The sequence below is a fragment of the Nestor notabilis genome, unplaced genomic scaffold, assembly GCF_000696875.1.
Source record: "Nestor notabilis isolate BGI_N333 unplaced genomic scaffold, ASM69687v1 scaffold3473, whole genome shotgun sequence".
NCBI classification, from domain to species: domain Eukaryota; kingdom Metazoa; phylum Chordata; class Aves; order Psittaciformes; family Psittacidae; genus Nestor; species Nestor notabilis.
This window is the reverse complement of record NW_009920408.1, coordinates 4,550-28,077: the sequence shown is the minus strand read 5'-3', so window position 1 is coordinate 28,077 and position 23,528 is coordinate 4,550. Positions and strand designations below refer to the sequence as shown.

Genomic DNA, 23,528 nt, shown 5'->3' with positions numbered 1-23,528 from the left:
GTTCAGCAGCATACAAACATGGTTGTCCTCCTTCTGTACACAGCCTGGCTCCAGAAGCAGTATAGGTCTGTTATTGTGGCAGTATGAGTGAGCCTGTTGGATCTGCACTGGCTTGTGCAGAATTAATAGATGCTTCAGGACACATGTTTTTATTTTTAGAGATGAGTTTGAACTGTGTGCGGTAAAATAGGGCCTAAGATTGCATTTTGAGTTATAAATTACAAGATCTACTATATGGACTCTTTATACTCCTTTATCCAGTATCAAAGCTGGTTACCAGTAAATGCTAAGAGAGAGAATGTTAGACGTGAACTGGTATGGAGCAGTCCTTTCCCTGGTGTGTTCTCGCAGTCTGTTAGTCATGTGGATTGCAGGACTTCCTGAGCCGTGGTTCAGTGGGTCACTGTGCTCAGCTCTGTTAAACTCTGAAGTCTGTTTTGAACCTTTCTGTACTTCTAGTTCTCAGATGTCTTGTATTCCTCAGTGCAGTTGATAAAATGTCATAAAATACTTCCTAGCAAATGAGACAGTATCTTCTGCTTTTTTTTTTTTTTTTTTTTTTTTTAAGTCTTTCCTGGGAAAAGGACTAAGTGGCTCTATTGTATGTACTGGCTGTTGTTTGTGGGTAGATGGGTAACTTACTGGTATGTGTATGTATCCCGTCGTCATGGTGCTTAATAATCTTTTATTTTGAGGGGGTTTTGTTAATTTTGTATATGTGAGTGCAATAGAAACACAGAAATTTTGAGGGAGCTGTTCTGCTGGATAGAGAACTGAATACATGACACCTAGGTATGTGTACTGAGTGATTTATTTTGGGGTTATGTCTGGAGAGCAGTTTGCCACATTGTGGAGCATTCAGCAACTTAATTAAGTTCTGACTGAGCAACCACATAAGCCGTTTGAAAATTGGAGCAGGTAACAGGGGTCATGAAAATAAACTTTTGTAAAATAAAGTATTTGCAGTCTTTGATTTCAAATGCTGAAGAAAGGTATAAGAGGTGGGAAGCTGATCAGGATGGTGCTGGTTTCACAATAAATCATTCTATTGTAAAGGGACAAATCTCCCAAGCTGCTGAGTAGTAATGAAGTCATTGCTTCAATCCAGTGCACACATAGATAAGATCATCAAAGATGAAGGCATGTGCAGATCTTTCCCTTATGAGCTGATCAAGAAAAGATATAATTACATAGTGGTCACTTACTATCTGGGAGGAGTTTGTTAATTACAGTGGCATCATGAAGTACTCCTGATTAGCTAGTGAGATTCCATTCTTTTTGTGCTGTTTCCTTTGTTGTTGTTTTGTTTTTAATTCTCTAAATTATTAACAACAGTTGTTAATGGAAATAGAATACAGTAGTTTGATTGTATTTACTGGCTGTTGTTGATGATGAAATCCTTCATTATGGTGGTTTGTTGTCTTGGGAAATTTGATTAGCAAAATGGCGAGCTGTTCCTGCTAGCTGACCAGATACTACTGGTGACTTACTTTCTAGGATGTTCAGTAAAGCAATTGGTGATTGTGAACATCCAAGCTTTTTGGTCCAGAAAACATAGGTAATATTGAGTATTATAAAAGCAAACCAGACAAGTTCTTAGGAGATGTTGCTGCTGCTGTTGAAGTGGAAGTGGGACATCAGCTGCAGGGAGGAGTTTCAGTAAGGCTGTGTCAGATAAATATTTTGAAGAGGTTTTGATACTTAGCTGTGGTAGCACCAATCCAGGACAAGGATCTCATTTTGCACTATGTTGGTATACATTTTAAATAAGAAACAAGTGGACATAATCAGGTGTGCAGAAAGAATATGTAACGAGACACTAAGTCAGTCTCTCTGTAAGCGTGAGAAACTAAGAGGTTGTTACAGCAGAAACATCAAAAGTAGCAGAGTGTCGTGGTTTAAGCCCAGCCAGTAACTCAGAACCACGCAGCCACTCGCTCACTCTGTACCTTCTTCCCCTCACTCCTGGGGCGATGGGGACGAGAATCAAAAGAATGTAAATGCCACAGGTTGAGATAACAGCAGTTCAGTAACTAAGGTATAATACAAAACTACTCCTGCTACCAATAATAATAACGATGATAAGGGAAATAACAAGGGGAGAGGACACAACCGCTCACCACGCACCGACCGATACCCAGCCCAATCCGAGCAGCGATCTGGGCCTTCTGGGTAGCTCCCCCCAGTTTATATCCTGGGCATGACATGCTGTGGTGTGGAATACCCCTTTGGCCAGTTTGGGTCAGGTGTCCTGTCTCTGCTCCCTCACAGCTTCTTGTGCCCCTCCTCACTGGCAAAGCATGAGACTGAAAAAGTCTTTGGTCAGAGTAAGCATTACTTAGCAACAACTGAAAACATCGGTGTGCTATCAGTGTTGTTCTCAGGCTAAAATCAGAAACTGCAGCACTGCCCCAGCTACTAAAAAGGAGAAAAATGACTGCTAGAACTGAACCCAGGACACAGAGTTACTGGTAGAATGGGGTTATCATGCAGAGAATGGATCTAAGTATCTGGGGACAGTGTCCTAAGGGAAAAGAGGTAGAACATCATCATCAGAAGGACTGGAAGACCAGGTTGCAAGGAGTTCTGGGGTTGGAGAGGAATGGAGATCATATTAAAATTACTAAGAATAATCATCAAAGAATAATATCGTTCAGGTAGAAAACAGCTACAGTCAGTAATGGCATCATAGGAGGATCTGTAAAATTAAGCTTGGAGCAAAGATATGCCAAGTAGCTTTGTATAAGCTATTACTGAGCAGTCCACCATGTCTAGGCTCAGCACTACCCCTGTTCACCCTAAATAAATTGTCATCCTGAAGCCTGACAACAGTGAAAATCTCTGCATTATTCAAATTGAATTTCCTTCCAACTGTTGACCAGTCAGCTCTCAATTTCATAGATGGATTTAGTCTATGTGGCAAAAAATCTGAATAGGCCAGAAACCTATTTTGCAGTCCACTGTTCCGAATGAAATTCTCATCACTGAAGTGTACCCTGCATCTTGAAGCTGTGTACAGTGATCGTAGACAAATATTTTTTGTGTATTTTTGGTATGTATCTTTGAGTTGTCTTTTTTTAATATGTCAGAAAAAATTAATTTCTGCTACAGCTGACATGGTACGCAGTTAATGAGGTAGCAGCATAAACATGGGTGCTTAATGTGAACAAGTTTGGTAACAAGTACTCTATATTCAGAGCCTTTCTCTTTTAAATAAGATGCAACTTTCTTGTGTTGTATACTAGTGTTACGAATCTGAGATGCCACTTTAAGAGTCTTACTTATGTTAACATGTTGACATTAAATTCTTTGATATTTTGCTTGGACTGTATTTTCTATTTACTAAATGACTGTTTATTGCTTTGTGTAAAACTGTTTTGTGAGGTGGAAGTTTGCAAAGACTAAAACTAAACTTTTTCAGAAACCACATCTGATCAAAGTGACATTGAAGGACGGATCAGGGCCCTGAAGGATGAACTGCGGAAAAGGAAGTCTGTGGTTTACCAGCTGAAAAAGGAACAGAAAAAAAGACAGAAGGAGAGACTGAAGGCCCAGGAAGCCAGTTTAATCAAACAACTGGAGGTTAGCAGCAGTAGGAAAACGGGTGACATAAAACATCACTAGCCTTGGATAAACCATTACAGTATGGAAGTTGTTGGCAGACTATCCTATCAACAGCTGTGAAAGACATTATTGTGGTAGAAGTGTGACTGTGTTCTGGCTATTTAAACATTTTCAACAATGAGCCGCAGCCTTGAGGCAAAAACGACATTCCCTTCTAAAATCTGTATCTTGAATGGGTTACTAGCAGTGTTCAGGAGGCTTATGTATGTTTATACATATAAGTATCTGAGCCTAGATAGAAGAGTGATTCTCATGTAATTAATTTTTTTTTAAGTATAGTATTCGGAGAAACAAAGTGTCGTCTTTATTAACTTAACAGGTTTTGATTACTGAATTGTAGTTGTGGTTTTGTAGACTAACAACCATAACTGTTTTCCATGTGCAGTCATATGATGAGTTTATCAAGAAGACTGAAGCAGAGCTGAGCCAAGATCTGGAGACATCACCAACAGCTAAACCTCAGATTAAAACTCCATCCTCAGCTGCTGCTGAAAAACCTAAGATCAAGGCACCACCACTCCATAGGTAACTGGAATTTTTTCTTCTTTTTGAGAAACTGTGGTTAATACTGTTTTAGAGAAACCATGAGTTTAGCAGAAACTTTAAACCCATGAGTTTTAGCAGAAACCGGACAGTATCCTGCTGATCTATTTGCTGGTCTCATTAGACCGAAAGCAAATAAGATGGACTGTCCTTGTAATTGTTTGCATTTCACTTTTGTCCTGCCTAGCCTTTCAGATTCTATTTTCAAGTTCTTTCTGAACTATTTTCAGCTGTGCAAGAATTGAGCCAAATGGTTTAGTGGATTATAAACCAGAAGAAATTTTTTTGCATTTTGGTCACTTATGCCTGCAGCACTCTGTGAGGCAAACCATTCATCTTTGCAACTTAAATCAGGTTAGGTTCTTGGGTTTTAAAAGCCAGAGAATTCAACTGGTTTCTGCTCTTCCTACAGTATTTTTAAGTGTTTCATTTTGTCCAGCAGATGGTGCAATTTTAGTTGCATGCCAGTAAAAACTAAAAGTTATTTTCCGTTTCTCTTTTTTTCCCTTTCTTTTTTTTTCTTTTTCTTTTTTTTTTTTTTTTTTGACTGCAAAAAAGGCTAAAGTTTGATTAATCTTTAAAAAAAATTACTTTTCAGGACTTGCCAAACTCTCCTCTCTGTCCCCATTCCTATTTTCTAGGGTCACAGTATGGTGACAAAGCAAACTGTTTGTTATCATTGGTGTGGCATTATAATTACAGATGCTTACGTTTCCACTTTTATCTATTTAAAAAAAAAAAAAAAAAGACAAAACACCACATTTTCGTGTAATCATGATTCATGCAATTTGATTTTTCAAATTTAGGCCTGAGACAACTAAGAATTGGAAATCACTGGCTGAATCAGAGCGATCTAGAGCATCTTTGGAATCCATTTCAGAACATGCAGGTATGTAACTGGAAGAATCTGTACTACAGATGAAGATCTTGGAAGACTGTCTTTTAAAATTCTTTAAGCTTTTCCTTCTTGATTCAAGAAGAGGTTTTAAGAGAGAATACAGACTTCATAAAACCATACTGATCAAGCTATGTTTTTATTTAGTAGGCTTCTGATTTTGCTGTTTCCTGTATATTCAGTATTTAGTTTTACTCTGCTGAGGTTTGTGTGAAACCATAATTAAGTGACAACCTTTTCCCTTTCTTTCATTTCTTGTTTACTTTATCACTTCAGGAAAGTAAGAAAACCAAAAATAATGAAGAATTTAGGAATAGGGTTGGGTTTTTTTAGATACACTTCAATGTTTTGCTGCTGATCATTATCTACCATTCTAATATTGGTTGTATTTGCAGCTTGCTAACAAATAACTGGGCCCTTACTTCAGTGTCAGTATTGCATGGCGTTGCAAAATAGTGGTACAGGAACAATATCAGAGAGAAAGCATTAGAACCCTAAAAGTAAAAAAGCATTGCTCATGTTTATGGGACGGCTGGAAATATAGTGTCTTTCCAAGGCACCAGTTTGTAGCTTCTTTAGCATAGAAACCTTGCTGTTAATTTTATTGCCTATGGTTGCAGTTTTCCATAAAACAATGCAGCTATAATTAACTTTTTATTTTCCTTCAAGATGCTGTGTCATCAAAAACTGGGAGATCTGTGTCTGTACACACAAAGAAGGTGGCTGTGACAGATGTTCATGTAGAAGAACCTTCTGGAATACCTTCCTCAGTTTTAATGTCACCAGGGCATTCCAGAACAGGATCTGGTGATTCCTTAGAAAATGTACCCTTATCACCTTTTCTCAAAGATGTGAAAGACATTAGCAGAATATCCCATGGGTCAGTGAACAACATGGTAAATGCATCCAGTGATAAGTCTGCCTTCAGTTATAAATCTGAGATACAGGAATACTTGGAATACTTGAAGTCAGAGGAATATGAGATTGAAGGTTCTCATGTTAAACCTTTGGAGAGTTCTGATGTCTTGTTGACATTAAGTAAAGAACAGGAGAGCTCACAGGGCATCCTTGCAAAGAAAGTCCTCTGTTCTGAAAATGAACACTCTCAGAAAGAACTGTTCGGTTTGGCTGTGGAAAGTCTTCATGGTATGGAAGAAATCTTGGAACAGAGACTGACAAATAAACATGCTGTAACTGGCCCAAATGCAAAAGAGTCTTCTTGCAAGCTCAGCAAATCTGCAGAGGAAGAAGGTTATCTGCTTTCAGAACAACTCTTTAGTCAAAAAGAGCCACCGTACCTTGAAGACTTTGAAGGATCCACCTCCAGAAAACAAGCATCAATCGAAGAAATGCTTCCTGGGGAACGTTACAAAGATGACTTTGAAGCATCTCTTGTCTCCTCTAATGGGGAGTCACTGAGAGAGCGGTCACAGCACACACAGACCAGCAGAAGCAGATCCACCAGCCTAGGCAGTGATGGTGAAATCAGTGAATACCTCAGTGACAGGTCTCTCTCTCTGTCTGGCAGCGTGCATTCAGAGAGGTTATTAGAACTGAAGTCCCCAACAGAACTTATAAAAAATACTGAACGCAGAGATGTGGAGCAAGAACAGGCCCCTATTGAATCACCACTGTGGGCTTCTGTTTCGATCACAGAAGAAACAGATAGTTTGCCAAATTTCAACATTGGCGATAGAGTACTTGTGAGTAAAGTCCAGCCTGGAACATTGCGATTCAAAGGTCTGACTAAATTTGCCAAAGGGTTTTGGGCTGGTGTAGAGTTGGATAAACCTGAAGGGAATAACAGTGGAACTTATGATGGTATTAAATATTTTGATTGCAAGGAAAAGCATGGTATTTTTGCTCCTCCTCAAAAAATCTCTCACATTACAGAAAGCACCAATAGCCATGTAGACGCAAACAATGATGAAGACTCATTCTTCGATGATAGACTGGAGAAGCAACACAAAGCCTACCAGAAAGACAGAGGAAGTTCCAAACCTGGCAAAGAGGATGAAAGCCAGAGCAGAGATGCAACAGAGAACTATTCCCAGGATAAAGGTCCTGCAGATACAGCTGTTTCAGAAGCCTCAGCTCAGGAAAGGGTTGATGAGAAGTTGTCTTCTAAAGCAAACAGCAAAAATGACATTTCTGTAGCTACTGAGTCATTTGCCCGAGAACAGTCAGTGGTGGATTATCTGAAGCATGCTGTAAAAGAGGAGGCCAACCTTGCTCCTCTCATTTCTAGTGTTGCAGATGAGATTTCCACTGTTCAGTTAGATGACATCTCAGATTTTCCTTCTGAAAAACTGGAGAGACAGAAGACGCTGGGAGAAGAATGTGCTGAAAAGGTAGATGATCTCTTTGCTGGACTTGTGGAGAAGCCAGCAACTCCACTTCTGGATTTGCTGACAAAAGAAAAAAATCAGTTGGAAGCACAGCTTAGACTGCCACTTAGAGAAGAAGAAAAGTCAAAAGACCAACTGGAAAAAGTCAGCTTGCTGACAGACAGTCTGCTTAGAGATTTTGTAAAAGACACGGTCAATCAGTTACAGCAAATAAAGAAGGTCAGGAATGAGAAAATCCAGCTCAGCAACCAGGAGCTCTGTGATGCAAAGGAGGAATACAGTACCCCATCCCAGCAGGTAGAAAAGCAAGTTCCTGATGGACTGAATAACTTTTTTCTGAGTTCCAATTTTGAAGATGAAAGAGAAGAACTTTCCTCTCCAGACATGTGCCCCAGACCAGTGAGTAGCAGTTGTCTTGCACTGTTTTTAAGTTAGTCATTTCTTTGACTGACGATGACTGAATCTGAGGAATGCTATGTAGCACCAGTTTGTTTTCTCCCAAGTTCTGTTGGGTGATGTGGAGATTGTACCTATGTGTCTTACATGTTTCTTCTGACATGTTCTGTTCCTGGCTTGTTTTGGTAGCCCTACATGCCAAAAGACATATTTTGGAACATGAAAGTGAAAAATACTTCTAGGTTGCATTCTGCTTCCATGTTAAATTTGTATTTAGTCCTTACCTTCAGTTTTTACTCTAAAAATGGCATAATGCAGTAGATTATAAACTTACCTCTGGTTATTCTTGGTATGAAATAATGATTTTTAAACATAATTAGTTGCTCTGGAGGTCATTAAGGTATCAGACTGCTCTATCCTCTGAACTAATATATCATGAGTAGTGGAAGTTCAAGCTTCCTCAGAACAATCATTAATGATACAGATACAGGGCTTGGCCTTTCTGCTGAAGATCCCAGTAAATCTATCTGCTTTGCCATTGATCTCAATATGTTGTCATCACAGGAAGCTTCAGCCCATTTCACCAGTGTGAGCACCGCTCAGTCACTAAAACGGCCATTGCCTGCTAAAAGCTTTTAGGCTGTTGATTTAGATCTGAGACTGCTGTTAAGAGAAGTGAAAAGTTGTATGTCACATTACCAGTTTTTAAACCACTCAGCCTTTCATAAAGAGTTAAACATTAGGACAGACAGTGGGCAGGATGCAGAGTCTCTTAAGCTCTGTAGGAGCCCTCTGAAAGCATTTCTCAGAAGTGGTAGAAACCCCAGGTATTTGAATCAAAATATTTCTAATTTTACAGTGGGATATTTATTATTTTCCTGAATATTTGTGCATATATTGCCGATTACACCAGTAGAGCATTTAAAAATGTAAGTTGAGTTAGACAGTTGAGTGTGACACTGCTTTTATATTTAATCCGTGGCTCTTAATTCACAGGAGAGTCCAGTGTTTGGTGCCAGTGGTCAGGAAGAGCTTGCCAAGAGACTGGCAGAGCTGGAGCTCAATCGGGAGTTCCTGAGTGTGCTGGGAGATGATCAGGACTGGTTTGATGAGGACTATGGCCTGAGTTCCCATAAGGTCCAGCAGAAGCAAGCTGAGGAACCAGTAGTGCTACCCAAGGTAGAACTGCAGAAAGTGCCAACAAAGCCATGTGAGGAGCCTTTGGCGGTCCCACATACTGCGGTGGAGGTGGAAGGTATGGTGCATGCAGCAGCTGAGGAACTTTGGAAACTGAAGGAGCTGGGTCATGATCTTCAAAGTTTCAACCTTCATACAGATCTTAGTAGTACTCTCGAAGAGCAGGACACAGACTTTATAAACAAGCAGGTTTATAAAAAGGTACAGTTTTCAGACAGTTTGTTCTTGCCCTTATAATGTTTACCATGAACAACAGAAGCTTTAACTTTTACTTCTTTCTTTCTTAAGGTGGTTTTTGATTTAACAAGAGAGATCTTTGGGGAAATGTTTGCTGAGGATCCTAATCTAAACCAGCCTGTTTGGATGAAACCATGTAGGATTGCATCTGCTTACTTTCGCCGAGTGAAAGATCCAAATGACCTGGATGAAATCAAGGTAGGAAGAAATCTTTGCGTCGCAGGGAAAGTGGAAAAGTCAGGTGAAAAATAATTGTACTAGCACTTGCCTGAGTGTTAAAAGATCATGCCAGGTGTATCCAGCAAGAGATGAGCTGAGAAGACGAGATTACAAACCTGAAAGGGAGTTTGTCAAAATGGTCCAGTTTTTTATTCAACATACTTGCTTCCCTGTCCTTTTGGCTGGTACTGGTTGCTTTTAAACCTTAGTCCTCTTTGCAGAACTGCCAGGATGACCTTGATTTTATAAAATTGTATGCTGACTGTCTGCTGCTTTAGCAGATTTCAGTGGAACTCTGTATGGGCACATTGGCGTGGGTCCAAGGGTAGGTTTGGGCCAAATGGGATGAGCTGGATTTTTTTTTTTACTCAGACACACCTGTGCCAGCCTCACTAAGGACAGTGGGAGTTTGTAGGAGGGATCCAAAAATTGACTGGTGGGGGCATTGTTGTATTTGCTAAGCCAGAGGAGATCTCCTGTTATTGGTGGTAGTGCTCAAGAAAGGACAAAACTCCAGGAAGCTAGAGCATGACTGGACCTAGATTAAACTTGCAGGGCTAGATATTTGGAAAAAACCTGTCCCTGAAATTTCTCGACTAAGAACCTTCCATCAAGACACAGATGAGGACTTCCAACTATGAAGACTTCCCCCATCCTCTCTCCCCCCACCCCCCACTTTGGAAAGTGGTAACTGTATTTTGATTAAGATGCTGCCCAGAAAAGAAAGAAATAGTATCTAGATCACTCAGTTGAGAAAACTTTCAAAAGCATGGAGTGGCGGGGGGCTGGAACACAGGACAAGGATACCAAATTCCCACCCAGCATTTCTTTAATATTCTCCCATAAAATGGATTGTCATAATCCGTTTGCTGTTTAATTGAAAGTTTCTGTTCTCAAGATGGTCACAGCAGTGGATGTCATTCTCCCCACACACACACTTCTGGATTTAATAATTGTTCTACCTGTTCTGCTGCGGAGACTTTCACTCCAAGTTTTCATGCATACACCCTGTGTCTCTTAGCTAAGCAGAAAGGTACTTTGTGCACACATTTACTTTCTTAGGTGAAATGTGATAATCTCGCCTTTATTGTTCTGTAGAGCTTCATTGCAGCTGAAGTACTGAAGTTGTTCAGCCTCAGGAAGGAGCCTAATCACAAAACAGACTGGCAGAAGATGATGAAATTTGGGCGGAAGAAACGAGACCGAGTGGATCATATACTGGTCAGTGGATGAAAATAGGCAATCATGTGAGACACTGCCCACCAGACTGAAGTGTGACATACAGTTGTATTTTTCAGTAGTCAGTCATGCTGTTTAAAGAATACAAAGTGTCCATGAGGTTGTGATAGGTGGTGTTTAATTTTAGAGAGCACCCTAATGACAGAAACAGAAGTCTAGTGCCAGTGAAGTAAGGTGACTTGAGTGAATTCTCTGTTCATGCCTACTAATTTGGCTGGATTATAAATTTGCCCACTGCCAAAAGTTATAGCATGAATTTACAGAAGGAAACACTGAAATATTTGACTGAAAGGATAGTAAACTTTTTATTTGGGAAGGGAATATGTTTTTCTTCTTTATTTTAAAATGTTTTAAAGTACTAGGACTCATTGGAGACAATAATACAGAGAACTTTATAGGCCAGACTGCTAACCAGATTCAGCCAAAATGTTGCAGAGTCGTTGAGCTAGAACCGCAAAGACTTCGAAGAGACGGTATGGGACATGATAGTCCTTAGTAAAAGGTTACCAGTCTAACAGATGGTACCCACAGCTGAGCATTTCCTCTAGTACTTGATATGAACTAGTGAATGCAGCTGCCACTGCAGCAGAGACAGTTCAGTGTTAAGGCTGCATAAGATAGAGCGTGTCTGGCTGTGTACTAGTTTTTGAAAGTTACTTATTGGCTTGTATTGCAGGATGATTAATATCTTTATTGGCTATAATGATAGTGAAGGTTCTGCTTGGGAATATGAGTCATCATTAACACTGTGCTTCACTTAATTATACCTGAAATTGATTCCACACACACGCACATATAAGTAACTTCAAGTCATGGGTCGTGTGGTCTTTTAATTGCCCATCAGTGGAAGGTTTCCAATACAGACTTTTTCCCAGGGGTTTAATTGTATGTAAATAGAATATCTATGCATAGGACCTGCATATCCTAGTATGTTTGATTTGGGGATATGAAGGCTATTAAAGCATGCACAAAAAAAGCACTGTGTTTAGATCCCTGAGAAAACTAATGGTACAACTGCTATACTTACTCACCAATTTCCTAATTTCTTTGAAGCATACCTAGAAAGAAAGATTCCTGACTGGAAAAAATTTTTCTAATTAAAGGCATCCAAAGTGCTTTAGGTGAAACAAGTTCAGAGGATCTGATCTGCAACTTAGATGCAGACTCAGACATCAAAGATTAATGGAGCTCTGACAAGTTTGGCTTAATAAGTAATTTGTTTAATTTTATCTTGTTCTCACTAGAATATGGTAATAAAATTTTAGGTGAAGTCCGGGAATAACTCTGTGAAGGCTGCAGCAATGCTTTAGGAATAAGCATGTCCAGGTGGCACTGCTAGCAAATTCATACTGTAATGTGAGATACTATCAGAGAAACTTCTGACAGAAAACCTTTGGAGAGTGTGTTCAATTTATCTCTACCTTGTTTTATTAAAATCTCTGTAAAACGTGAGTAGCTGGATAGCTTTCTCTGCCTCCTTGTGAGCCTCCAACTTATGCTTAAGGTCATGAGTTCTTTGATAACATAAATCCAAGGTCATAAGTGGATATACAGACCTCTGCAAGATCTGCTACCCTACCCACTAGTAACAGTGTAGCCCTAAACTGAGAGGTCAGTTTTGGAGTTTTCCAAATCTTGTTTAAAGTATATTCAAGTAGTGCAACACAGCAATTTCCTGAAAGAGAAATCAAGGCTTTTTTGTTAAGTTTAGGTGCTGTGGAAGCTTTTTTAGAAATCATAATAAAAAAATGTTCTGTTCAAGTTTTTGTGAAGATTTAGCCAATATACACCTCTTGCAGGGGATGTCACTTGAGTACATATGAGCCGATTGATTCTTCAAATTCTTTGCTGCTTATAAAGACAAAGACTTAAAACATGATTTCTTTAAAGCAGAGGTAAACATTCTTAGGCTTCTGTTATTTGCACTTAAATTTCGAGCACAGGTCCTTCCCAGTTTCTTAATTTCCCGAGGCAAAACTAACCTCCAAATGAAAACATCCTTTGATAGTTTTCTATTGAGGCAACTATGCATTTTTAGTGACTTTGAGAAGATTGAACGCATCTGACTGTCCAATACTGTCTGACCCAGGAACAAGGCATGACTTCATTTCTTCTGAAGGCACAAAAGCAAGTGCCAGGCTGTTCTGCCCAGCTTACTCTCAACCTGATTATCCCTGGATGTGTCTTTCTGGGTTTATTATGATACACCCAATTCCCAGTGCTTCTCATCTCCACCAAAGGTTCAGCCTTGTGGGGAAGGAACAGGGCAGTAGAAGCAGACTGTGCTTCATTGGTGCTTTTCTGTGACCTGGGTCCTGTGGGTGACTGCAGTCAGCTATCACACACACATCTTTACTGCATTTTCACTTTTGTCTGTGCTTCCCCAGCATTGACACCAATATAGTTAGCCATTTTTTAATGCCAGCAATAAAAAAATGTCTTCCTCTTACCCTTTTTTGCAGCACTATTAAGTTTGATCAGGCATTTTGGTCCTCATAAAGCATTTGTGTTGGAACTTCTTAAGAGATCTCTCTGATCTGCTGGATAGTTGCTCCGGTTATTAATATTTACAGCAAATCTTGGCTTCAGTAAACAAGTATGGGGAGGTTCTCATTTATGAGAAACTGCTTGGTTTAAAATTAAGTTAAAGGAATGTTTAAATATTTGCTTTCTTCTTCTCATGTCCCTTCATGTTGCTGCCTTTATCGTGTGTATGCTGTCTGTGGGAGAATCCCAAATGTACATGTAGGCTGAGGTGCCACATTTTGGTTCAACAGGTCTGCCTGCATCTTTCAAAACCTCTTTTTAAGCTGCATCGAGAACTTATATCTCCTTATTTAAGTTCAGGTGCTAACAATAGGCTGTTTCCGCTCCTTTTGTTTTCCGCTTGGGTCTTCAGCCAAAAACTCCTGGTGCCGATCAGTTTGCATGGGGTTAGAACAAACTCTGCTATTGCTTTCCCTGCCACCCTCCCTTCCCTTTTATCCTAAGCTCGAGAAAGCAAAGCTCACATGATACTGCCAAACCTATGTGTTCAGCTTTTGCACCTGAGAAGCCTGCCAACAGAGTGCTGAAAAGTGATCTTCTGACCTGTTGGCTTAACAGCTAAGATGTTTCTCTCAGTGCAGAAACTCTGTAACAAAGCAAAGCCGTTCTATCAAGCTGGCTTAATCAGAAGGCCCACTTTTGTGGCACCTGAGATCTAAACCCAAGCGGAATGTAACAGTTAATGAGAATCAAAGCCTGCTTGCATGCACAGTCAAGCATCTTAAAATTGCAAGACAATCTTGAGAGCGACAAGCTGTGAGAATGCATCTGCCTGCCTTTCTGCTACTGGTGTTCTTCCAAGACGCTAGTTTACATCTGGAGTTTTATTCTTTTCAATCTCCTAAATGATCTAGTTCTCAAACGTAGTTTAGTTTGCAGATATTCATGTTTTGAATGGGAACCTCTAGAAATCTAAACTTAGTAAGTTACTCTCTAAAGTTTCCTCCAGATTGCATTATTTTAAGTGATGTTTTGGGGTACTGTAACATTTATTAAATGGCCAACAGGATCATACTATTTTATTATCTCGTGATTTTTCTTTTGTGTGCCTGCCCCCTGCTTTCCTTCTGTGTTTAAAAAAAAAAGTGCATACAAAAAAAAGTGCATGTTAAAAAAAAAAACCCATACCACACAGCCTTCCACAGTGTGTCACTATTTATCTTTTCCTGTAGGATGAAATTCAGTTTCATTAAAACTTGTTCTCCTGACTTTGCCCAAATGCAGTTTCTCTTTGGTATAGAGAACTTCCTTATATCAAATATGTGGAGTTTTACTTTTGTCACGAGAATGTGCAAGAACTTACATGCAAAGTCCATTTCCATGAAAGCCGTAATAGTCACCAAATATAAGCAAACTTTCTCCATTGCTTAGAAGTTGTTTGTGGTAATACAGCAAATGGATCAAACCTTTTCCTGGCAAAGGAGTTGCAACTGCCTTGGCTCAGATGTCTGCTGCTAGGGCTGCAAAGTAGCACAGCAGTTTCCACACATGTTCTGAATACACTATATTCAGAACATATATCTATATATACACAAAAATTGCACATTCTCTTTAGTTTTCCAGAAGTATGATCGAGGAAGTCCTAATGTCAAAGGAAATTGTGCCTCTGAGAAGGAGGGGAATGGCAGAAGCAAGAGAAAATTAATCACTGATACTGTTTTCCTTTCTTCATCTTTCTACTGCTATTTAACATCCAGTCTTTCTCTGCCTGGATCACGTTACCTTCTCCTCTCCTGTTTTATTTTATCCCATGGATCTCTTTTTCCTTCTGGAGCACAGTAAAGGAATTGTCCCATCATATTGTTGCAGGTGAGACAGATAAACAGCATCTTAATGTGGATCTTAATATTGGGGTTTGCTTAAGGGCCAATGTGATCAAAGCTTTTAGCCTTCTTGATTATTTTACTCACTCGCTTCTCCCCACCCCCAGTGTTACATTCACTAGGTCTTGACTTCGCTTTCCAGCAGTGAGATCACTGCTGGCCTGGGAGGGCCCGGCATAAAATTTCACCAGTTGGTGTGGTGCCAGTGCTCCCAGTTACCAGTCTTGGGTGTCATCGGTCAAGGTCCCTGGGTGTGCCCCAGTGTTTGTCTCCACCCACCTCCATCATCTCCAGGATCTTCCCCCATTTCCAAGATCTTCCCTCCAGCCAGGATCTTCACCTTCACACTTTGGGACCCGTGTTTTCTTTCCCAGACCACTTCTGCTATTTGGAAACCTTTCTTTTTAGCATTACCTCTTCTTTCTGTGACCCCTATATCTTGCTTTTCTTCATGTCTGTGATGCAGACACAGCACATGATTGGCCTCCAAATCAGTGCTTCTATGTCATGCCTCTTTATTCATGGGAGGACCTAGGACATGCTGCTATTCTTTAGCCCAGTGTTTATCAAAATTTACAGCCAGCACATAGCGTTTGCAGGGAGCACAATTCTGCTGGAGAGTTCAGAAGTATGTTTCAGACATCCACATCTACACAAACTTAGACCCAATTACCTGCTGCTTGTTAGCATTCAATTTAAATTATTTTTCACCTACAGCAGTCATTCAAATTTTGATTGTGAATATTGTTGCTTCTTCCGTGTTAGTAAGAAGCATAATAAAACCATTAACACCTCACCTTTGACAGCTGTATGGGAAATGAGGGCTGTGCCAAAGAAGAGTGCTCACTGTGGTAATGCAGATATTTGTAAGCACATAGCATGACTCTTACAAAGCTCTTTGCAGAATGAAATCCCTGCCCCTCTCCTCAAGCTCTCTTAAGAGACGGAGAAAGAAAATGTCAGACTGAAACCACATGTATAACTGAGACCTTATGAATGGCTACAAACCCTGAAGCAGTGCCAGTTCCCTGGGGTTCCCACAGCAGCCTGATTTTGGGCTTCACATTGCGTTTGGGTTATTGAATCATCATTAGGCTACAGCAGCTGTCACCTTCAAAATGGCCAAGTTTGTGGGTGGTTTAGCTTCAGGCGAAAGGAAGGGTGTTGGGGGTATAGCTCTTGTACTGTCTTTAGATAATATTAGATATTGGTACTGAAATACTGGATTTTGAGTATGTTTTAACCTTGGTTTGGCAGCATGTAGGTGTCTGGCCCACTTGTTTATATGGTCATGTAAATGTATTTTCAGTTCGGAGTGCAGGAATTACAGTCAGAGGAGCTTTCTGCTGAAGCCAAGCAGAGAAAGAGCTTTCAGTGGGTTTTCTTTGTCATTTTAAATGAGTAATGTTTACATCTACTCTTTTCTAAAATGTTTGAGCTTTGTTAGGATGTAATACTGAAATGGTCACTAAGACAAATTTTTAAGAAGTTTAATTGGAAAAATCCTGTTTGGAGAGTGTCTAGATAAGACTTTGATTTGCTGAATGAAATTGCCTATTTCTGTGTCTGTTACTAAAACTCTTATTTGCCAATGGCCAGTAAAACAGGATTTTGTTTGTCAACAATTTAGGAATAGAAAGAAATAAATATTCTTCGAGTTACTCTTTCATATGTAATGGCACAAAATTCCACTTGTAATGATGCTGTCAAGTCCAACGAAGTGTGGCATATTCTGTGCAAAAGGAGTTGTAATACTGTCATACAACACATGCCAGCATTTTTTCTTCCTATACAGAAGAATTGGAAAAAACATTTCCTTTAGTTTTTCTAATTATTATTCACATAAACTGAACTGCAGTAAAGTTTTTTCTTTTTCTTCTTCCCCTGTTCAAGGCCTTTGCACGATTTCTTACCAGTTTAAGCTGCATAGAATCAACTTCTTGCAAATAAACGGTTAGGGATTTTTTTAAATGGAGCTACTGCTGTTGACCGAGAGTATCTCATTAGCTGAGTTCTTTGAAGTGAAAAACTTGTGCACAACTCCTTTAAAATGGATACTACAATGAAAGGTAGAAAACATTCATACAGTGAAATAGCCTGGTTCAAACAGATCTGTGTTCATTTTGCTATTCAAAGCATTTCCTGTAATCTCTTACAAAGACAGATACGTTGTTGACAGATGTGTGCTGTTTGAACTCTTTCTGGAATTTGCAGGGGTTACTATCCTAAAGCAACAGAATTATAATATTTGTATTTTGCGTTTCTGCCCTCCAAGGTGCAGGAACTTCATGAGGAAGAAGCGCAATGGGTGAACTATGACGAGGATGAACTCTGTGTAAAGATGCAGTTGGCAGATGGGATCTTCGAGGCCTTAATCAGAGACACTGTTGATGTACTGAACCAGATAAATGAGAAACAGCAGAGACTGCTGCTTGTCTAACAGTGCTGAAAGTAAACTTACAGCTGCATAACCACTGAATCAGAAAGCAGCCTTTCTGACTCCTGACGTACTCTCCATGCTGCAAGTGCTGCTGCTGGACTTCCTTCCATATGTGGGGTTTAAAGGCAGTTCAGATGTGATTAAAAGAACCTGAATTTGCATCCACTGCCACTGGGACCTCGCACTGGATTTGGAACAAGCGGATCCTTCATTCGAGGCTGCACCGTGGAGTATTCAAGACTGTGTGCCAATGCAGTTATGCCACATAACTGTCAGCAGCTGTCTGGAGCCCTGGCCTGTGGCTTTGACATGTCAGCTTGTTCTCTGAAAGGGTTGGGTTAAGTTGGGATATTAGCTATTTTGCTGGAATGGCTGTCAGCCACCAGTATTTGCCTTGTCTTTAGAAATGTGAGTAATTTGGAGAAGAAACAATTTGGTCAGGTTTTAGTCTTAAATGGAGACTTACCATACTGAACAGTGTTATAATCCTAACACCTCTTCTCCTGCAGCCAACCCTACCAATGTGCATCAGTTTCTTCTGCTCCAGAGCCCATTTAATTCCCTTCTCTGTGAAGTTGGTCTTCACCTTTCTTCTGTGATGTGGTACCAAGTATGGTGCCAGCCAGTCCAGGGTGATGATGTTGCTTTCTGCATTCAAGTAAAGAAATCTTGCTGCTTTTCCTATGTAACTTGCTTCAGTCCCGAGGTGGAGCAAGATAAAGGACACCTAATGTCAAGTGTTAAACATGAGCCCATGGACAGCTTTCCTCCTACTGTGTAGCACTTCTCTTCCTGGAGCATCAGCTGCTCCCAGATAATGGATACTCAGGATTTTCTCAGGCACGAGACATGCAGGAGTGGAAAATTTTTCCTCACAAAAATTTGGCCTTCAATCTCTCAGCTTTCTCCCTTACTGTCACCTAATAACTTAGAGAAGCTGTTACTTGAACAATTTAGAGAACAGAGTGTATTCACCAAAGAAAGTGGTGTCCGGTGCTTGACTGTCTGCATGTTTTGTGCTTGTGGGTGTTTTTTATTTATTTTCAGATAATTTATTAAGTGGATTATAGGAGAGTGTCCTGTGCAGTTGGCTGCACTGTCTTAGTTTTGAGACAGCCAAACTTGAGAAAGCATCTGCTCTGGAAAATTCTAGAGCCTGGTACTCTTCGCACAAAACCTCCAGCTTCTTGAGGTAAATAGAGGGGGGGAGGTGAGAAGAACCAAACCTCAGTGATCAGGGGTGGGATGCAAAGGCAAGGACTAGGAATGGAGCTTCACCACACCTGGTTTTGAGACAATGGAGAGTTGAGTGGACCGAGCTTGAAGAAGCTCCGTTTCCTTTCTATCCCAGACCTTCTAGGCCCTGGGGAGCTGTTACACAGTTGATTTGGTACTGGGTTCAACTGCAGTGTCCTTCTGCTGAGTGCTGTTCCGAACCTGTTCCTCCCATTCTTGTGTTTTTCTTTGAGGAACACAGACAATCTGGGGTCGAATGTTGATGCCTTAATAGTGGATGTCCCTGTTTGCTAATGTGGGACAAGACCCAGAAGAGTGTCAGATTCTTCAGGCACACAAGTGCAGAAAGACATTTTGAAGCCCTCAGAGTGCTGCAGCCCCCAAAGATGCTGCAGCCCACAATAGGCATGGCGGGGAGATCTCTACCGCTTGGTTCATCTGCTTGGTTCTTGGGCTTCCTGCTATGCATACCTCTGCTAGTGCTTAATTTGTTTTCTCTTTTCCACTTCTTCTTTTTTTTCTTTTTTTTTTTTTTTTGAGGGGGGGAGGGTTGGGGAGCTATCATTGGAATATTTGCATTTTGCACAATGACACATGGCTGGTAATTCTTCAGGGACAGCACTGGGAAATGTTGGATTTGTCGGAGATCCATGCAGATTCTCAGATGTAGTATTGCCAGCACCTCACTTGAGAGTTAATGGAGAGCCATACAAATGGGAGCTGAATGAGTGGAAGAACAAGGAGGAGGAGGTAAATGGTGTATAGGAACACCTCAGACAGGCATATGTGTGTCTGTCCCACTGTAGTGGCCCTTCTGGCTAGCTGGTAGTCAAGTGGTCTTGGTGGAGCGTTGTTCCGGTTTCCCCCTCCCTCCACCAAGTGATTCATTTGTCCACATAAAGTGTCATCATGCTGAACCAGGAAACTCTTGACTGCTTAAGACAGAAGCAAACTAAAGCTGCTATGTTTAACTAGCATGGTGTCACTGCTCGGGTCACCGCCTCAGATTCCCTTTCCTGGGTGTATCTCTTTCAATAGTGGAGATTGCTATTTTTATAGGTAGCAATTACAGAAAGAAGACAGAAACCTGCAGCATAGATTTATAGCTGGAGAATCAGAGAAACAAAGTTGGTTTCTGTTCTGTGGCAGGTGTCCCTGCACCCTGAAACTTTTTAACTGTTCTGCAGCGCTGGCATAGCTTTTCTGGTCTGTCCACCAGCAGGGAGAAGGTTGTACAGTTGGCCTGTGGTACCAGGGACCACTGGAGATCATATGCCTGTTGTCTTGCTGGCTTGGATAGCACTAGCTTAGTACCCTCAACAGTAGTATTAACTATTTTTGCAGTTGTTTCAGCAGAAGAAAGCTGTATCTAATTAATGGCTTTATTCCTTTGCAAACATCTCTATTTTTGGTAGCAATCCTTGCTAGGAGCAACCCTAAAAAGACTTGAACATACATGAATTACCTTCTCAATACCTCAAGTGTGTTGAGTTGCTTTGAGTATATATTCAAAACCTCAAGTATGTTGAGTACCTGTAGGCTGATGATTACCATGATGAAGCAATGGTCTGTCTGGGTCGTGGCTGGTAACAAGGAGGTATGGGGAAGCCTGGAGTCTCACAAACAAGACTGAATTCTCTGTTTTGTTCTAATCCCTAACCTTCCCATTATAAAGAACAAGGTGGTATTTCTGGGTCCTGGTTATCTTGGTGCAACGACAGTAGAAGATTCAAGGCTGAGACGTTTTTCTGAGACCCTTAAGCTGTTTGGGGCAGTGGCTGTTGTCACTGAAGAGATGGAGTTCTCTTTTCAGAAGGATCTTGGTGCCAGGTAGGAAAGCCCAGACTTGTGAGGACAAGGAGTGTGAGTACCTCTGTCATATTAGGATGCTCCCTGAGCCGAGCTGTGGAGTATCAGTACTTCTGCCTTTCAGAAAACGCTTGTTGCTCACAAGGTGGAATGAGGGATTGAAAAATCCCATCTTGTTCACTTTCCTTTCTTGAAAAAGTGGCCTTAGCTTTTTGCAATACTTGAATAAATGTGTACCTGCAGAAGATCTTCAGTAGCACAGTAATAGAGACCTTTTAAATGACTATTCTGGAGGGAACTGCATGCAGTTCCAACTTTCATATCCCTTTGCTACCTTAAGAATATTAGGAAAATAAAGTACTTTTCAGCAGAAAAACGGTTGAAACTTATAAGGTATTTAGTGCATCTGAAGTGTTTACAAATCAACTAAAATGGAGAAAAGCAAACTATTGAACTTACTTGTAATTTAAATGTTAAATGCAAAATTATATACAGATGAAAGAGGAATACTGTAATTAACCTGCATTTATTAGTTTTTTCCCCTGACTTTGCAGAGCCTTTTGATACACATTTGCAAAGCCACCTTTTGGGAGGCTCCATCTCCCTGTGTACTGTGTTGTGGAGATGCTGAAAAGAAGCCCGTTTACTGTGTATGTGTAAATAACCTGGTAACTTGGGTTTTGGGCCAGTTTCAGCTAATGTTCACATCCAGAGCAGCTTTGCACAGTAGACAGACCCAAGGATGTGGAGGGGTTTTGTTTGTTGGGATTTTTTTGTAATTAAGAACTGTAAAATAACCAGGGTGCCCCCTGTGTACACCAGTGTAAATATCTTTGGTAACTGAAATGTACTTTAAAAGGACAAAATCTGTAAATAAACTGATTTATAAATTAATCTTGTTTTCTGGTTCTTTATAAAATGGAGCTTTGTAATTACCCAAATGATTGCTAATTCTGAATGTGTCCTGGAGATGCGTCTCTTGTACATTCCCCTTTCTGTCTGATGCCATACTTGGGATGCCAATCACAGTCCACAAAATCCCATTAGAGTTGCCTTAATTATAATTCAAAACGTTATTAGATATTTCCTTATTTTTAAAGCCGAGTGTTGATAGAAGCAAAACCAGAAAATAGCATTGTGTAATTGTTGCAGGAGTGTGCTGCATGATCTCTGCGAGTAAAATTACTCCTTGCACATATTTATTTAAAATTCAAGGTTTAAAATACTGGGAGGAAGCTATTTTGATGCAAAACAACCATCTTGGAATGAAATTCTTCAGAGCGTTGGACTTATTTTGGATCCCTCAGTTAGGCTCCTAAATTGTTACAGCTCTGTAGAGCTGCCGTTACCAGCACCAGTCACTTCCTCACTGGGGGGGCAAATGTTGCTCCTTGGAAAGTATGTATTGGTGGAACTTTGCTAAATCTTTCCTGTTTTCTTTCCAGAAAAACAAACAAACAAAAACAAAAAAAAAAAAAAAAACCAACCAACCAAACAAACTAAACCAAGAATGGTTTAACATGTGAAAGGTCACAGAGCACCCTAAGAAGACAGCTGAATGCTTCCAGTGCCAAACCAGAGGCATGTGAGCAAGGATCAGTGTGAAATGTGTAAAGCCAAGACCAAGTGTGTTTATTAAGCCTCCTTGGTACCTACAGCTGCTACTGCTCCTGTACTTCAGGTGTGTTTTGATGCCATTTATTAACATACAGCCCAGCAGAAAAGGCTTTGCTTTTCATTTACTACAAACATCTACAAAACCCAGTGTTGATCTTTCCAGCTTTCCTAGAAAAAGCACACTGCTTTCCATCTGTGTGTCAGTCTTCTCACCACTCTTCTCTACCTGGGCAAGATATATGCATTAAATGGTGGGGAGACAAGACCACTGCAAAGGCATTACTCTGTACTGAGCAGTTATTTGCTTTTTCCTTTTCCTTAAGAGAGGTACCTCATCCTGGGGGAGGACTTGCTGCACTCGGACTTCCATTATGGAAGGAGCTTTGCCGCAGTCCCATGGTGCCCATAGGAGTAATCCTCAGCAGAGTGTGCTGGGAACACCATCCACAGCCTTCATACAGCGAAGCATGTCACAGCCCTCTGAGCTATGGGGTTGAACCAGCCAAAGCGCAGCAGGTGAGTTGTTTGATGTCCAAAGCGCTGAGACAAAGTGGTGCTGCAGCTTCTGTGGTCTCATTACCGAGCAGCAGGGGAGCATCCGTGTCGCTGCTTCTCCCACCCTGTAGTGATTTTGCTCTGTGAGTCCTCATTTTCAGACACTGATCTACTTGCAGCCATCAGCATCCATCCCTGGAAGTGGCTTAGAGTGCATTTCACATTGAGGAGAAAAAAAAAATTATCTGTGCTCTCTGGCTAAAGAACTGGCTTCCCTTTAAAATGGCTCAAGTGGTGGGAATGCTGCCAAGGCACTGCTACTGCTGTCCTTGCTCAGAATGCCCAGTAATCTGCCTGATGAAGGTTCTAACTTCCTCATTTGCAAGTCTACATTGCTTTACTTAGACACAGACTTTCTACAGTGGTGTTTGTGCAACTCTTCCCATCACCCTTGGAGTGCAGCTGCCTTCGACAGCCATTTCACCCATGGACTGGTGAAACTCCTGGGTTGGGCAATGGTAGGCAGCCGCCTTCCTGATGGCACGCTGGATTTGAATGGGACTGTTTTGGTGCCTCCCTTCCCAGATGCCACCCGCTCCCAGGTGCCTCCCTGGGGAGGTGGTGCCAGCTGCAGCCATGCCATGTCCTGAAATGCCTGGCACAGCGCTGGAGCACTTGAAATGTTGACTCTGCTCCGGACGTTGCTGCACCCTGCCTAGCACAAGGGCTTCTGCAATGTCTGGGCTCTCATTAACACAGCCTTTAGAAGAAAAGAAGCTGGTGGGGAGCTGCTGAATGCCAGCAGCTCTCTTCACAGGAGGGGGGTTGCTGGGCCCCTGGCATGCCGCCCGGACCACGGGCCC

General features: G+C 41.0%; 1 protein-coding gene across 1 annotated transcript in view; it reads left to right on the top strand.

The window, feature by feature from the left end:
- Positions 1-17,508, top strand: part of CEP350 (centrosomal protein 350kDa) — a 62,832-nt gene extending 45,324 nt beyond the window's left edge. Inside the window, 8 exon segments of the mRNA XM_010010652.1 lie at positions 3,422-3,582; positions 4,010-4,149; positions 4,974-5,056; positions 5,732-7,809; positions 8,803-9,204; positions 9,292-9,438; positions 10,558-10,680; positions 17,344-17,508. Of these exon segments, the coding sequence (XP_010008954.1) occupies positions 3,422-3,582; positions 4,010-4,149; positions 4,974-5,056; positions 5,732-7,809; positions 8,803-9,204; positions 9,292-9,438; positions 10,558-10,680; positions 17,344-17,508 (3,299 nt within the window).
- Positions 17,509-23,528: the final 6,020 nt, after the last annotated feature.